Source organism: Erigeron canadensis, chromosome 4 (genome assembly GCF_010389155.1).
Source record: "Erigeron canadensis isolate Cc75 chromosome 4, C_canadensis_v1, whole genome shotgun sequence".
Taxonomy (NCBI): Eukaryota; Viridiplantae; Streptophyta; class Magnoliopsida; order Asterales; family Asteraceae; genus Erigeron; species Erigeron canadensis.
In genome coordinates this window covers 26,006,288-26,022,560 of record NC_057764.1, presented here as the reverse complement: position 1 = coordinate 26,022,560, position 16,273 = coordinate 26,006,288, and the positions used below count along the sequence as shown (strand labels likewise).

General features: G+C 32.2%; 3 protein-coding genes across 4 annotated transcripts; 1 reads left to right on the top strand and 2 right to left on the bottom strand.

The window, feature by feature from the left end:
- The first annotated feature begins 1,667 nt into the window (after positions 1 to 1,667).
- LOC122595931 (U11/U12 small nuclear ribonucleoprotein 59 kDa protein) lies at positions 1,668 to 6,667 on the top strand. Of its 2 annotated transcripts, XR_006323268.1 has the most exons (9): positions 1,668 to 1,893; positions 2,480 to 2,822; positions 2,921 to 3,004; positions 4,238 to 4,303; positions 4,447 to 4,519; positions 4,642 to 5,030; positions 5,202 to 5,242; positions 5,416 to 5,551; positions 6,046 to 6,667. XR_006323268.1 is itself a non-coding variant. In XM_043768409.1 (8 exons), exons 1-8 carry the CDS (start codon positions 1,748 to 1,750, stop codon positions 5,489 to 5,491), a joined length of 1,218 nt encoding a protein of 405 aa, XP_043624344.1. In that variant the 5' UTR covers positions 1,668 to 1,747; the 3' UTR covers positions 5,492 to 5,728. The 2 variants fall into 2 exon arrangements, 1 of the variants encoding a protein (XP_043624344.1); XM_043768409.1 differs by lacking the exon at positions 6,046 to 6,667 and having other exon boundaries at positions 5,416 to 5,728.
- Positions 6,668 to 7,260: 593 nt separating this feature from the next.
- On the bottom strand, positions 7,261 to 8,097 carry LOC122595932 (RING-H2 finger protein ATL67-like). Its single transcript, XM_043768410.1, has one exon. The coding sequence runs from the start codon at positions 7,931 to 7,933 to the stop codon at positions 7,352 to 7,354; it is 582 nt and encodes a 193-aa protein (XP_043624345.1). The 5' UTR covers positions 7,934 to 8,097; the 3' UTR covers positions 7,261 to 7,351.
- A 1,668-nt stretch (positions 8,098 to 9,765) lies between these two features.
- On the bottom strand, positions 9,766 to 11,150 carry LOC122598027 (late embryogenesis abundant protein At1g64065). The gene is made up of 2 exons (XM_043770633.1): positions 10,679 to 11,150; positions 9,766 to 10,242 (listed from the first exon to the last, which is right to left on the bottom strand). The coding sequence occupies exons 1-2, from the start codon at positions 11,008 to 11,010 to the stop codon at positions 9,912 to 9,914; spliced, it is 663 nt and encodes a 220-aa protein (XP_043626568.1). The 5' UTR covers positions 11,011 to 11,150; the 3' UTR covers positions 9,766 to 9,911.
- Positions 11,151 to 16,273: the final 5,123 nt, after the last annotated feature.

Here is a 16,273-nt window from a genome sequence, read left to right as displayed (position 1 = left end):
TTAAAAAATAATCTAAAACTTAATTTTAGACAACAAATAAAATATAAAGCTTATAGATATTTAAAAAGTGTTTAAAATTCAATTTATAAATGTTATCATATATTAATGTGTTTTATAACTTTATGGACACACATGATTACAAATAGGGGTGTAAACGAGTCAAGCATGCTCAAGAAATACTCAAACTCGATTAGAAAAAAGCTCGTTTCGTGCCTAGCTTAAACGAGCTCGAGCCGAATTCAAGCTTAACTGTTGACTCGTTTACTAAACGAGCTCGAGCTCGAGCTTTGAATTTATAACTCGATTAAGCTCGCGAGCCTAAACGAGCTTTCATATATAATAATAATAATAATAATAATAATAATAATAATAATATATATATACATTTATTATATTAATAGAGCTTTCATATATTAATCGAGCCGAGCCTAAACGAGCCAAACTCGGATTTGTTTTTTTTTTTTTGACAAACGAATCGAGCTCGAGTTTATATACCAAGGCTCGAACGAGCTCGAGCTCCTTAAATGATCTCGAGCTCGAGCACTATCGAGCTCGGGCTCGGCTCGTTTACACCTTTTTGTAATCATGTGTTTTGAGAGGCTATGTGAGATGAGTGACGTTGTAAAGCTCGACACAAAATTAGTTGACATCGACACATTTTCATATATCAACTAGTCCTAATACCCGTACGATCTACGGATTATATATATATATATATATATATATATATATATCGTATGTAGCCTAATAGCGAATTTTATTTTATCAAAGTATGGTTAAAATTTAATATTATTACTTGTTATATTAGTAACGATACAATCAAATATGAAATCATGATGATAAAACGTGATAATCAAATATATAATCAATATTTGTAAAAGTTTGAATGTTGATATGTAGAAGTTCTAATATTGTGTATGAATGGTTAACTTTATTAATAAAAAGGGATACCTTAGTTTAAATAATAAATTTATTATTATCTTACTAATGTCGTAGTTTAAATAGGAATATAAATGTAAATAAAATAAGGAATTTATTAAATAGAAATTTTTTAATTAAATATGAGTATAACGACACTTATCGCTTTAATATAGTGTCCTAGGTCTATCAAAAAAGGCTACAGTTCTGTTGTTTATCGGTAGATATGTTTACATGGGTCGTTTAATTTATTTCTAAGTATGTGTTTATGCAAACAATTTTTATGTTTACAGCGTCACGCAGGCAACATCTTCATTTGTACAAACATTCATCCTTGTAAGTATAAAAGCATGTTTACATATGAAAACATGATTATATATTTTTTTAGATTGGGTTCCAATAAAAGAATTATCAATATAAAGCCAAATAAATAACTTTTTTTTAACTGAAAATCATTATGAATAATGAAATTATCTTCGTGAATTAATGTATGTAGTTATGTTCTACGAATCTTAATAAATTACTATTATTACGACTCGATAGTCAAGATTTTATCATAAACATTTAATTTTAATACTTGTTTTACATCAATCAATTTTTATTTTATTTATAAAAGTTATAAATTGAATTTCAACATTTTAGACATAAAATCTTATCTATTGTCGAGATTGAGTTTTGAATTAGTTTTTTCGGCAATTTTCACTTTTTTAATAAAATCCCGTCACATCGCGGGTAATTGATACCAGGAGGATTTATATTCATTATTATTACTGACTTTATGTTAATTTCACTTAATAATCTGATGCAGTAATATCTGTATGAATAAAAAATGATGCCACCAATGAATCCACCGCCGTTTCAGGCGGCGCCGTGGCTGCCACCGGTGGCACCACCGACCAGTAGCTTCTGGAATACAACAAATGTTCAAGCTACCTTAAAGGAATTACACAACACTATTCATCTTGCTGAAGCAATGTAAGTGTATATATAATATACATATAATTAAGCAACTGTATTCATTTATTATTTACAAAAGTATATAAATTGAACTCTAGGTTAGTATTATTTTGCCCTAGACTAATATAATTGTGGACTAGACAAGAATATACATAGAATGTGATTATTATTGTGCACTTGATACTAAAATGACACTTTACCGTATATTTAGTGTAGGATTTTGCTATTCGTAGCCCTAAAGGAGGGATATCGATAAAGCGCAGTACAAATGTTGTATTTGGCGGTCGGAATTTATTTTTAGGAGACGACTACTTTTATGCACATTATATTATAGCGTGTTATCCGTAGCTTTTAGGGTTATGTTTAGCGTGTTATCATTTATCAATCCTCGTAGGTTACAACTTTCTTTAGACGTGTGGCTTAATTGATTTTAGAGGGATGACTTTGTGGATGTATCGGGCTAACACTTTCTTTAGTGGGCGGTTGAGTTAGTCTGGATCATAAGTTAAACATTGTGGTCCTGGTCAGAATTGCCGGTTATCAATGTTTCTATTTCTTTCTTTGTTTTTTGTGAAGAGTGATTAAAGGTGGTGTGGCATTTTAGGGAGAAAGAGTTGGAGATGCTTATTGCATTAAAAAGTGGTGAGGAGCGGTTTGAAGGGAGGGAGGACGCGGAGAATGGGACTGCAATTGAAAGGTTTTCAAAGTTTCTAGAGAGTAACAGGATAGTGTTGGATACTCAGGAGAAAATTTCGCTGGAAGCAGCAAATGGGTTATTAGTTAAGCTTAAAAATGAACTTGAGCCGTTTAAAGTTGTGACTGATGATAAAACGCCGTGGGAGGAAAAGTCTGCAGCAGTGAGGCTATCAAATAAAATGCAGAAACACAAAAGAAACAAACTTTGGCGGAAAAGAAAGAGACGTCGCATTGGGGAAATGCTTGCAAAGGTGGTACCCTGTGTATGCATTCCCTTTTTTTAATTTTAATTTGCTAAAACCATTAACTTCTTCAATAGCGCTTACCTAGTATTTTTTTTATGTACTAGGAGCGTGAGCAGTTTGAACAAGTTGACCAAGAAGCTGATGAGTGGAGGGCTAGGGAAATCGCAAAGGAAATCGCAAAGCAGAAGGTAATGCTGGTTTTTGGTTTGTCATTTTCTTTGCGACTTTCTGTTCCTTTCGGCTACTTGATTTTCCATTTGTATTGTGTCAAGTTTTAATTGAGTAACATATCATGTTTTAATTGAGTGACATATCAACTTAGAGGCTTGCCAACATATAACATTTTGCAGCGCAGTTGATGGTGCAGATTGTAAGTAACAAAGACAAGTTGCAGCTCACTGTTAGTTACCACTATATGGCTGTAGTAACTTCAGTTCAGCAAAACAATTGATTATCATGTTAAATAATTTGAAACAAAAATCCAGACTGGGAAACTAACAGTTTGATTCATGTAATCTCTATCAACAACCTTAGTCCATACCTCAAAGCATTTTAAGTTTCTAGCTCTAACTCTCCCCACACCAAATGACACCAGCTATTCAAACTACTCCAGTATTATATACCAACAACAATATCCAATCCTATACTTATGCAGGGTATGAGGGTGATATGATCCCACATCGGCCAAGTATGGGATTGGTTGGTGGTTTATAAGCCTAGGTGTCCCCTCTTCCTTTGAGCTAGCTTTTGGGAGTGAGTTCTGCACTTAGCTTATGGCATGATGCGAGCCTATTATGGGATGGGTTCGTATCAATTGGTATCAGAGCTAGCCCTACCTTTCGAGGTTCTAACGCTCGGAGTGGTGGCTTGGACCCAAGGAGAAGGGTGCTAACCATGACCAACATAGCCGTGACCAAGGGTGGGGTATTGATATGATCCCACATCGGCCAAGTATGGGATTGGTTGGTGGTTTATAAGCCTAGGTGTCCCCTCTTCCTTTGAGCTAGCTTTTGGGAGTGAGTTCTACACTTAGCTTATGGCATGATGCGATCCTATTATGGGATGGGTTCGTATCAATATGTAATATATAGATATAGCCAGTCATACCTCTACCCAAAAGGTAGAGAAACTGCTTCCAGAAAGACCCCCTACTCCAGTAAAAACTAAAAACACATGACAATTTAACATTTTCAGAAGATGAGATTTCATCCTTCAAAATGAAATAAAAGGCATGGCTGGTCAGAGTATTCAGATGACTTGCAAAGAATATGGCGATAGCATTATAAAATAATAAGCAATCTATATAGCACATATTAAAAGATTCATTAAAGCTCATGGCGGACTTGACATCTAAAATTTCTGATTTGCAGTTTTAATTCATAAGCATCTTTTCTAATCAACCAGGGAAAGTTTGTTTGCAGGTTGAGAAGATGAAGGAAATTGCAAAGCAAAAGGCTAAAGAGGAGCGAAGGAAATTAGAATCAGAGGTGATAATTTTTGAGTTCACATTAGTAGTAGTTCATCTGTTCTTTATACAAGGTTGCTACTTGCTAGATCCCGATGTTTCTTTGTTAATGTGAAAAGGTATAAGAATTCCTAGTTTGATTAAATGTGCGTTGCTCTATTTCAGCTGGAGCAAGTATTAATAGTAGAGAAGCTGCAAGAGTTACGATCCATCAGGATCCAGAAACTAACAAAGCAAGGTTTGTAGTAGATTTTATTGTTACCTTACTAGTAATCAACATATAAAAGCCTTTTATATAGATAGTTGATCCAAGATAAGATCGTTTTACTTAACCTCCGTGTTGGTTTTATAATCATGCAGGCCATTTTCTCCCGGAGGAAGATGACAAATTTCTTGAGAGAATTCGAGCTGCAGTCGAGGAAGAAGAGCGCCAAGCAATGGCGGCTGCTGAAACAGGTGCTGCTAAAGATGCTATTGCAACTGCCGAGGAATTTAGAAATATAACGGGTGGAAATGTTCTAAGTTCAGAAGATCAAAGCAATGTAAAAGATGGAGAGAAATTAATCCATGGTAACTTAACGGAGACTGAAGCAAAAAGAAGCTCAAAGGAAACCTCTGCTTTGGAATCTGGGAAACAAGGATCCACAGTTGTGGGTCCCAACAGCGGATATGATTATTCTGCAAGCTTACCCCTTGAATTTTATCACTATTATCATGGCAGCAGTACTGATATGGGGACGCTAATTGAGGCAAGTTATTTGAAGTACTTGTGTATCACAATTATTTACAAAACGATACTACACTTGCTAAATTTGTTATTTATCTTTACGTTAAGTGGTTATTGATCTCAACAAGTCTATGACTTTTTTTGCTTTCTGAAATAACAAGCTGATTTCGGATATTTTTGTCCTTAAATGTAGGTGAGACGAACATGGGATGCATATTTAAGACCCGGAGGAAGGTGAGTACATAATTGTGTTGTTCTGTTTTTAATCTTCCAAGAAGCACACAGTTTAGGACATTGTAAAATTATTGGACCTTTACTTGTTAGAGATGATAATTCTTTTAAAGTATATATATTTCAGCTGCTTCTGTTATTCTAATATATATTACTTGGATGTGATATTTTTTCAGTCGGATTCCAGGTCATTGGGTTCCACCACCCCCACCAGCTGACGAAGTATGGGCATCCTACCTTGTGAAACATTGATGAACTTTCGTATTGTTCGCATTAAGCTGTTTGAACTTGTTAGTGGCTGCTCCATTTATGGTATGTCTCTTTTACGTTTTGGCAAATGCCAGTATAATATATATATGCAACTCTAAGGGTCCACGCTAGATTCACGTACTTGTCTGAAGGTGTATTACTGTACACTTAAGTGATTCATTAGTCTGGTTTGTATTGGTATATATTTAATTGATTGGATACGTGTTAATGTGTTATCTACTTGAGTATATAACTTTTCATACTTGTCCTTAGATTTTCCACATATATGTGTAAATACTCTCAGCATCCCATGAAAATTGCAACAATTTCTGGGGTAAAATCTTTTACTATAATTGTCTATTTACCCATTACCAATTATCTTGATTGCAAACTGTTGACCAAATTCCTAAAGTAATTTTGTAAGGAAGTTTCATCACTTGTAAGTTACATTTCAATTTTGATGGAATGACGCGAGGATTTGTAAAATTTAGAGTTGATTATCAAGTGCTCCTGCTATTGATGCTAACTCATACCTGCATGCATCAACTGCTTCCCAGGTTTGCAAATGCCAGCAAGTTGTTGAGCTTCACAAAAGTTGTGGTTCCTTCCACTCATCTTTAAACAAGGGGTCTTTGCTCTATTCAAAGATATTGCAAAGTATGTACATACGGCCATTAAAGTTCCTCTCCCAAACATGAAGTGTACAGAAGGCCTTAAAGAGACAACCGTAACTGGCGATGTTGCATATAGCGTGGGCGAGTGGTTTAGAAGAAACTTAGTTTGGATGAAGTAGAATATTGCTTATGAAGTGTGCTACTGTCGTTACTGTCATTGGTTGTGGTGATAAAGCTAAATGCTAAAAGTTTAGGGCATCATTCTCTTCTTAATTTTCAGTCACCTGGAGGCATATACGATGACAATGGGAAAGTACATACAGATGATTCTCTTAAAGCTGGAGTCTTGATGCATTGACCATCTTTTCCATGTTTCTTCTCATGACAATGGGAAACTGCGGACATATATGATCCTTTGAAATACACATGCTTATATTAGAGAAAGAGACTTGAATTTTATTGTTCATTGTTTAGTATCTAATTTTATCTTTCCACAAATGTTTCGTTACATTCCTCATTACAAAATTGTAGCTTATCATCAGATTTAGAAGTGTTGAATGTTAAATCTCAGGAATATAACTCTTAAACATGTACCATACTTCTCGAGTCTTGACGATGTTTGCCAAAAGTCTAACATATGCAGATATTATGTTACCGTTAATATCAATAATACTAGTAGAGAGAAGGAATCATATCACTAAATGGAAAACCATATCCCCCATATGGTCATTACATTGGCTTAACACTAACAAGGTGGCCCGTGGAGTGATGGAGACACTGTAAACTCATGTGTTGCACGAATATACAGAAAGAAAATCAGGAGTCTGCCAATCAAACTGATTTCCTGGTTCAAAACAACCTTTCATTAGTAGTCGATAAGGGAAATCAGTACTGATCCAGATCTTGCTTTAGCACCTTTCTATCTTTCTGGGCAACTTCACCATGTACATAGTATTCTACTTATTTTACTTATCTACTAACTTAGTACTCTGTAGTCGGTAGGTTTTGTACTTTACAAATCAAACATGATGTATCGGAAAGAACATACCGAGGGAGGGTTGTTCACACTATGTTGTTCCACACGGAGAATGAATGTTAATAACATACTAACCCAGGGAAAATTTATAACCACCATTTCTCGGTATATACAACACTCAATCAAAACAAAATCTTCATATTAATTAAACAATCAAAAATTTATACAACAATATTAAATCCAGAACCTAAAATACAGAACGCCGGATCAGGATCACCTCGGGCGTCGACCATCAGCATACTGAGAAAGCGGAACAACCTCGGCTAAAGGTGTAGACAAAGGCGTAGGAAGCGGAGAGCTACGACACACGGGACACGTGGCGTTAAGCTTCAACCAAGCATCAACACAAGTCAAATGAAAAAAATGTTTACAATCAGGTAACATTCTCATCATTTCACCTTCTTTATATTCACACAAACATATAGCACACAAGTTATCATTTTTTTTACCACTTTTTGAATATGGAAACTTAGGATATGTATTGATCACACATTGATCAAGTCCAATAACAACATTGTGATCATCATTATGATCATTGTTGTTATTGTCAATGAAAATTATACTAGGAAGTATAATACCGGTGTTTTCAGAGTTGTTAAGTCTGTTTCGGGTGGTTAAAATTCTGTTATTATTTCGTCGTTGGTTGTGACGAAAACAAATGTAGGAAGTGAGAATCAGGGAGGACAGGAGGACTAAAAAGCCAAACGCTATCGCAATAGCGTAACCGAGGCCGAGGTTAGTTATGTAAGACTGTGTGGTGGTTGAGAAATGTGGTGGTGGTGGTGTGGTGGACATAGTGGTGGTTTGTGATGGTGGTGGTGGTGGTCCATTTGGTGTACAGGAAAATGGAAGGAATTGGTTGGGTTTTGAGGGTGGTTAAGTGAAAGGTGGTTGGGCTGATGAGCTGCATCATTTAATGAACTTGAAACAAGAAATTAAATACGTATCGATATCGATATGGACTAGTTACTCATTTGTGACTATATGAAATGTATGTATACGATCCAAAAGTCAGGTAACCTAACCGAATTTTTATTACAAATGCCACCTGTGGATATTGTTATATTCAGTCTCAATCTAATTAAACATTTATAACATGTAATATGATGGTATAGTGTACAACAATATAAAACATACGATTATTGTATGCATATCAAGGCAAGACTTTGTTGATGTTTGTTTTTATTTAATTTGTATTGGCCTAATTATTAAAGTCGTGTTTGTATTTTTGTTGATCATCTTACCTTCAAGGTGACATAGTGGTTAATTAATATCATGAATCTTTTACAATAAATCAGGTTCGAATTCTGTTAGGTAATTAAAACCTTTGAAATGGCTAGGCAAACGTTCAAAAACGGTCACGACTCGCGTTTCTCGGATAACTTTAGTAGACCCGTTTAAAAATCTTGTGACAAATAACGTTATTTTCTCAACTATTAAACCACTTTACATGAAAGACCATCACAAACTATCATATCGGACATCATCACTAAAATAGATTTAGGAAAATGATCTGTACTGCAAACTTTAACTAAGCTTAGGTATTGCCACTTTAAAAAAAGTTACAAATTAAACTTTTGAATTTGATAAACATACATAATTTCCCTTGCTTTACCTAAGATAGGTATTGTATGTTTTACCTAACATTTTCCCGATATATATACTCCTATGGCCTTTCACATACATTAGCTTGGCTAGCTTGGCTAGCTTGAATCAATAATTGGTATATAGTTTTATAAGAAAACATGAAACCTACACTTAACATTTTCATCAGCAATAAATATGAAGTCGAAAAATGGGGAAATAAGAAAAGAAAAAGAAAAGGACGGTCATTACTTTTCATAACATTTGAAATTTGTTAGATTTATCGATAATATTACGTTTACATATAAATTTGATAAATCAATTTCAAATTCCATTCTTATTTATCATTAAGAATTTAAGATTTTTGAAGGATTTCGAAGACTTTATTAGTTGAAAATACAAGATGTACGTACGTGAAGTTTGTTTGCTTGCTTATAATTGTCAAAGAAACAATTAGTTTGTTCCCATGTTAATGGGCCATGTGGTCGATGCTATCCACCTTTCTATTGTTGACTAACAGAAAGTAATTGACTAATATGACCCATCGTCAATTGATTTTCTTTTACTATCTGGGTAAATATGTGTTTAAAAGAATCGTCTTTTTATATTTTAACATTAATCTCACAAAAAATCAATTTAAAGAAAACCCCTATTTCCAATATAAAGAGTATTTTTTCATTTTGCAAACTTAACCTCTTTGTAGGTCTGAGTTCAACTCTGAGTATTAATGTACGTTTAATTACTAAAATAAACTAACTACTTACCAATTTTTCTAAAAAAAGCTACATTTCTAACGCTGTCTAAATTGCCTTGACGGAGATGAACTTGACCAAACTACAAACATGAAAAGATACTAGTCAACAATTCATTTATTAATTCTAAACACATATGGTTGATTTTTTCATCTTTATTTTATTTTTAAAACGCTTGGTTATTTGATTATACTTCAAGGTCTCATTTGGGGGTGGAAAACCCAAAAATTAGAGATTCAATACATATATTAAATTAAGTGTATGATACTTGGGTTTATTTAATTTACTATATGAAAAAAAATATCTAGCTATTGTTTACATTTATATTATACTGCACTATAACATATACTGATAATCTGATATACAATACAATATAAACTAACTAGAGATAAATATATGAAAAGGCATTAATACCCGTTCAAATATAAATAAATACACTAGAGTTTGACTTTTCTCTTACACTTCTGGTCTTCAATTGCTCTACTAGTGATGTTGACTTTCATGGTGCAATTCATCTTCACAGTCACATGTTTCTTAATTAAATTTATAAATTTTACCCTGCCTCCAACTCTTGTGAAGCTGCTCAGGGTCAATAACCCTGTACCCAAATCATTTTGCAAGTTTGGATTTTCCAATAAACGATTAACAATGATGTCAATGGTTATGTTCATCCTAGCTGTTCGACGTGCCTTTGACTGCCCCGGTGGCCCTCGTGCCATCCCTACAACCGTGTCATGGTAGTAGAGGTTCGTCGTGGTGTTTTTGTACCTAGACCAAAATAACTAATTAATATGTTAAAACATATTTTTAAGATTTTGCTATGTGTAGCCTAAAGGTCTGTGAATAAGTCTACACGAACGATAAAACGTCAGATAGAACATGATTCAAATAATTTAGTGTTTATAGAGTTTATTTTACTAAGAGAATTATACATCATTAAGGTGTATTTCTAAAAAAACTTTCATAATTTGAACAATTTAAGAAACTATAAAAAAAAATTAAAAATGCATCGACAAATTAAAGAAACAACTTGTTGTACTCTTTAATGTGAATATGAGGCTGTTACATACTTAACTTATGTAAAAAACCTCCAAACATAGTATTTTCTTAATAAATAAAAACAAAGATGGACGTACTAATTACCATAGTAGAAAACATCATTGCTTCAAATTAGTCAATGAGTGCAAGTGTGTAGATTGCTAACCTGAAAGATGCATAATTTGGGTTTTTAACAGATATATCTGCTATCAAAGAAATGTTGGATCCAGGTCGTGGTATGGTGCCATTAATAAGATTCACATTGTCAACAATAACACCGTTCATCTTAATCTCCGGTTCATCAATCTTAAAGATTGTTAAGGCCAAGGTTAGGACCGCTACGCCCAAGAGGATTATGACGACCACCAAGCAACCACACCACTTGATGTATTTCTTTCGTCGAATGGTTTTCTTTAACACCGTCTCTTCATCATCATTGTTGCTATGGACGCGAGCAGTCGCCGGAGCTAGAGGTCTCACTTGCTCTTTTTCCATCATGGTTAGCTTTCTAATTAAAATGTGGAATTAATTATGGCTTTGATTTTTTGGGGTTTATGGTTATGTGACTTTATATATACTTATTCAATCATCATCCTAGATTTTGACTTTTGTTATATGAACCAACCATGATATTCCTAATTTCTTATGGTTTGAAAAACGATATTTTATATATGAAAAGGAAGTTGATGTAATGGCGTGCTTATATTAACAAATGACAAGTACAAGAAATTTGATGTGCAACATTACATATATTTGATGAACATTATTTGAAGTTAAAAGTATAAAACATTATAGATAAAAGTTTATGTATCAATGGAACACCTAACATTGTGTTGTTGTCATTACAACCATTTTTAAATAAAGACTAAATTTGTAAAGTTAATAAATTTTAAGACGGTCAACAAAATCTTTTCTTTTTCTTTTTAAATGGTTATTATAGCAACACCACTTGGTTAAATCCGACGAGTTCGTCGGTTGATGAACCAAATGAATAGATGGTGCCAATGGTTCCAAAAATGGAACACCTTTTCGGTTTAACCGAATAGACCCGTTTGTTATCTAATAATCTGCAAAGACAAAAAGTGGATAAAAAGGCACTAAATTAAGTTAAAGCAATCCTTAGGCGGAAGGTAGCTTGGATGGTCGACATGGTATTTTGGCGTTGGGCCGTTGGCAATTGGGTTCAACTAAAACAACCTTCTTTTGTTTCTATTTGGTAAAAAGTGGTGGAATTTCGAGAGGTTGCTAATCGTAATATTGTCTTCACATATTGCATGTCGAATTATGGATCATTGTGTTTATCATTATTGTTTTGTAAAAAGGCATTAGTTTACTTTACTTATACATACATTTGTGGAGGAAAAAACTATTTTCATAAAACATAGTTTATTATGTTTCATGTTACAAGATCAACCGTGCTAGATTATATGCGTCTCCTTAATATATTTCAATTTTTCTTGGTTAGCTTGTAAAAAAATTATATTTTACCTTCTAAACTTACCTAGTATACACTATTGACTATATTTATATTTCTAATTTTTCTTTCAGCCTTTCATCGATTATTCGAAATTATTCTGTAAAGATTTGATTGTATACATGGTACTTTTAAGTTTTAAATACCAGTCTTTAATATAATTGTGTTGTGTTATAATTCTATGGATATGTTTGGCACAAAAGCTTCGGACTGACACTATGACTAGGGGCTTGAAGCTGAAACTTGAAAATGGGACTATGCTCAAGAAGTCATTACCTTAGGGCTACTAGTCCTATTCCTGTCACTCTATCTCTTCTCTCGAGAGAAGAATGAGCCGGTGACTCATAAGCAGTGACTTCTAGGGGACAGGTCTTCTATTTTAACTCTTGTTACATAAGCTTTTATTTTAAAGGTCTTTTAAGGCTTTAAGGAGCTTTTTGGAGCTGAAACTTTGAATTTTTAATGAACATCCAAATAAGGCTTAAGGGTTTATATTTAAAAGCTTGAGGCATTTAAGCTTCTAACAGCATCCAAAAGCCCTTTAATAAACAACTACTATTTCTATCTTAGCCCGCAACAAAATAAGGGTATAACTTTCTACTTTACATCAATAAAAAGATGTTAAAAAAGGGTTTTTTTTTCTCTTTTTTGAAACGGCAATTTTAAAGAGAGTAGGTTTTCACATTTAAAATTTGATGTACATAAAAGTACACTTATAGGTAGATTCGTCAAACGAATTTAAGAAGTCTTGTAACATAAATTTTTTAAAAGTAGGGAACTTAGAGGGTACCAAATGGTGATGACTCATCCCCCAAAAACTAGTCGCCACATCAGCAAAAAATACTCCAAGGACTAATCCCCCCAAAATGCACCCAATGGACTCATCCCTCAAGGATTAGTCTTGGACCCACTAATTTTTTTGTCTTCTTCTTTGTATATAGCATTAAAAAAAAACATAAAAGGACTCGTCCCTGCAGGGACTAGTGACCCGGACGAACACCAAGGACGAGTGGAGGACTAGTCCCACCCAATGGTGTAGACTAGTCCCTCCATGCCAATGCCAGACTAGTGAGGGACAAGCCCCATTGGGCACCCTCTTACATAAACGTTGAATAGACCAACTCTTTTAATTAAATCAATATTTTTAAAAGAAATTGATTTAAGTTGATATACTTACCAACCCTTATACAGTTAATTAGTATGTTTTTAATACATTCTAGATCATAAAAGTTTAATAATTTGAGCATTAAAAAAAAATTAAATATAAATATGTCGAAAGTTAATTAACAAATAATATATAAGATGGAATAGAGTAGTAACAATGAGTCAATGGAATAGATTAGTAACAACTAGATTTTTGACCTGTGTCTAACACTGGACACGAGATTTACGACATTATTAATATTAGATATTAATACACGTAACTCATAAAAGTTTATAAAGTGAAAGTTGAAGATATAAGTAGATATTGAGTGTTCAATTCAAATGCCAAGAATGTTAAGCTTATAGAAAGAAAAACTAATGTAATAAAAGAATATTGGAAGTATATACTCTCGTTCATCATTTGAAAGACTTATTTATAGACGAAATTTGTTGTAGTGTTTTTTGTCTTGTCATCTTTGTCACATACTAACACCTTAAAGCCCCTTCTCGACTTAACTCGAGATACTGCAATGTACAATTGTTCGTGTGTGAAAACCGGACTTAATAGATAGAAACCAGTTTTAATAACATTGTAAAAATAATTATTTTAGTTATTTGTTTTTTATTAATTAAATAAAATTATGTAAAAACTAAATGATGAAATCAGCGAGAGTCAATTTGATGAAATCGAGCCATATAATTGGTTAATAAGCCATTAGTTCAACTGTCTTTTAATATATATTAAAATTAAAGTTGTACAATTACTACTAAAATTTTAATATATTTACAATAAATTTAATTTATTTTTATATAATTAATTTTATATATATGATAGAACATAATATTTGATATATATTAGCTATTATTTTATTAGATAAATATTAGCTATTATTTTATCGGATATATATAAGTTATTATTATTTATTTATTATATTAAAACTATTGGGTAAAAAGTGTAAATTTGTGATGGAAAACAAAAAAGTGTAAATTAAAGTCAAAATTAAAAAAAAGTCAACATTAATAAATCGAGAACTGTGATTGGTCGATAAGTTATTAGAGCAACTGTGTTTTAGTATAATAAAAGATGAGTCAATGACGTCTTGACTTGTACGTTTCGAGAGCAACATAGAAAATATATATACCAAAAAATATTAGGCACATACGAACATTGCACAATTTGATCATCACAAAGTCTAATTATTTTCAGCGTATTTAGACAATAAACTAGATTTTAGATCAATGTTCAATACTGGACACGGGGTTTACGATATTATCAGTATTAGATCTTCATACATTTAAGTCAAAAAAACTTATAATTTGAAGATATACGGTTTTAAATAATATACTTTGCAAGTTGTAGTACAATAACCACATGTGCGTCACTATCCTTATTAGCTGAGGCATATTAATGGAATGGTTTGTCATAGTCATTCCATAAGGCACATGCTATAATAATTTCTCTATTATAATATTTTTTGAAATCAGTTATATTCACAATGTGATATTATTATGAAAAATAATTATGAATTAAAATATAAACATACTTACATTTAAGTATACCTATTTGATCTTGATGCGAGTTCTTAACACGAATATGTTTATTCTCAATCACCTATCTTATGATAATTATCGATGGCTAAAAATATATATAAATTAAGTATTCAAGGCTACAAAGTGTAAGTTATTGATGAAAAACAATACATAAGCGAGAGTCAATTTGATGAAATTGAGCGATTTGATTGGTTAATAAGTCATTAGATTTTGAAATAACTTTTTGTAAACAATATTTCATATGTTTGAAATTTATTAATGTAAATTTTAAAAATTTCTCGATGGCTAAAAATAAATATAAATTAAGTATTTAGAGCTAAAAAGTCTAATTTATCGATGGAAAACAAAAAAAGTGTAAATTAATGAGATTTTTTTAACCTATTAAAATACAATAATATATTTGGATAATGATTATTAGAATTTTGAATTTATAATTAATCTAAATGATAACATAAACGAGAGTCAATTTTATAAAATTGAACCATTTGATTGGTTAATAAGTCATTAGTTTAACTGTCTTATAGTATATATTAAGATAAAATATTATTCAACTTTATAATTTGCATCTTAGTGGGTACTTAACAAATTGCAATGATTAACATAATATATTCATTCTAACTTTTTAGAAAATTATTTATTCTACTTGAGTGGTAGCTGAAGCTTAAATACTAATCTAATTTAAAAAGTTTTAATAATTTTTTTACAAATAATTTATTTTTTTGTATTATACTTATAGGCTATAGCAATTGTACATGTTTGTCAAATTCTTCAATATTTTAAAATGCTAAACATTTTGTATATCACTCTCTATTTATATCAATTTAAATTTTCATAACATATGTTTTCATTTTATTTTTTAATTATAAAATATACATAAAATATGGTTGGAAGAACCATGTAAAAACCATAAAAACCTTTACATATGTGAATGACATATATGAACAAATTCGTTCACATATATTAAATATGTTTATATGTGAATAATTATTACTTTGAACTTTATATATAATTACTTATCTCGTTACATTATATGCATTAAAAGGCATCACCATTTAGGTGAGATAGTAGAGGCTTTGGCAATAGAGTATTATAGAGTTTATAAATTAAAATAGGAGTAGAGTAGATTTGCTGTTAAAAAAAAACCATTATGGTCTAATTTTATTTCTTTTAACAGTTAAGTCTTCCTTCCCACGTCATGCTTCCCATGTGTTTCGAACCCACGCCCATGTCCCCCGTGTTACTTGTTAGTGATGGTGTGGTATTTATTACGAAATAAGCATTTGACCGAAATAATTGAATTGAAGAAAAAAGAAATATGGGGTTGGTGCCTGTTTGTTAGTAGCAACATCTGTAGTAAGTGGTCGGTCCAGTAGCCAAATATTTGACTTTTAGCTAGGAAAACCGAAGTAACAGATATAATTACCAATAATTGATGTTTTGAAATTTATGGTCTTGACTTAAAGGCTTTAGGGGCAAAGACCCAAAGTTTTTCGTTTATCTGTTTTTCCAATGTAAATCTCCGATTTTCCTAAAAATTGTGTTACAAAATTCAGTCATTCCCCCTGTACTATTTTCATGCTAGTTATAATTTAT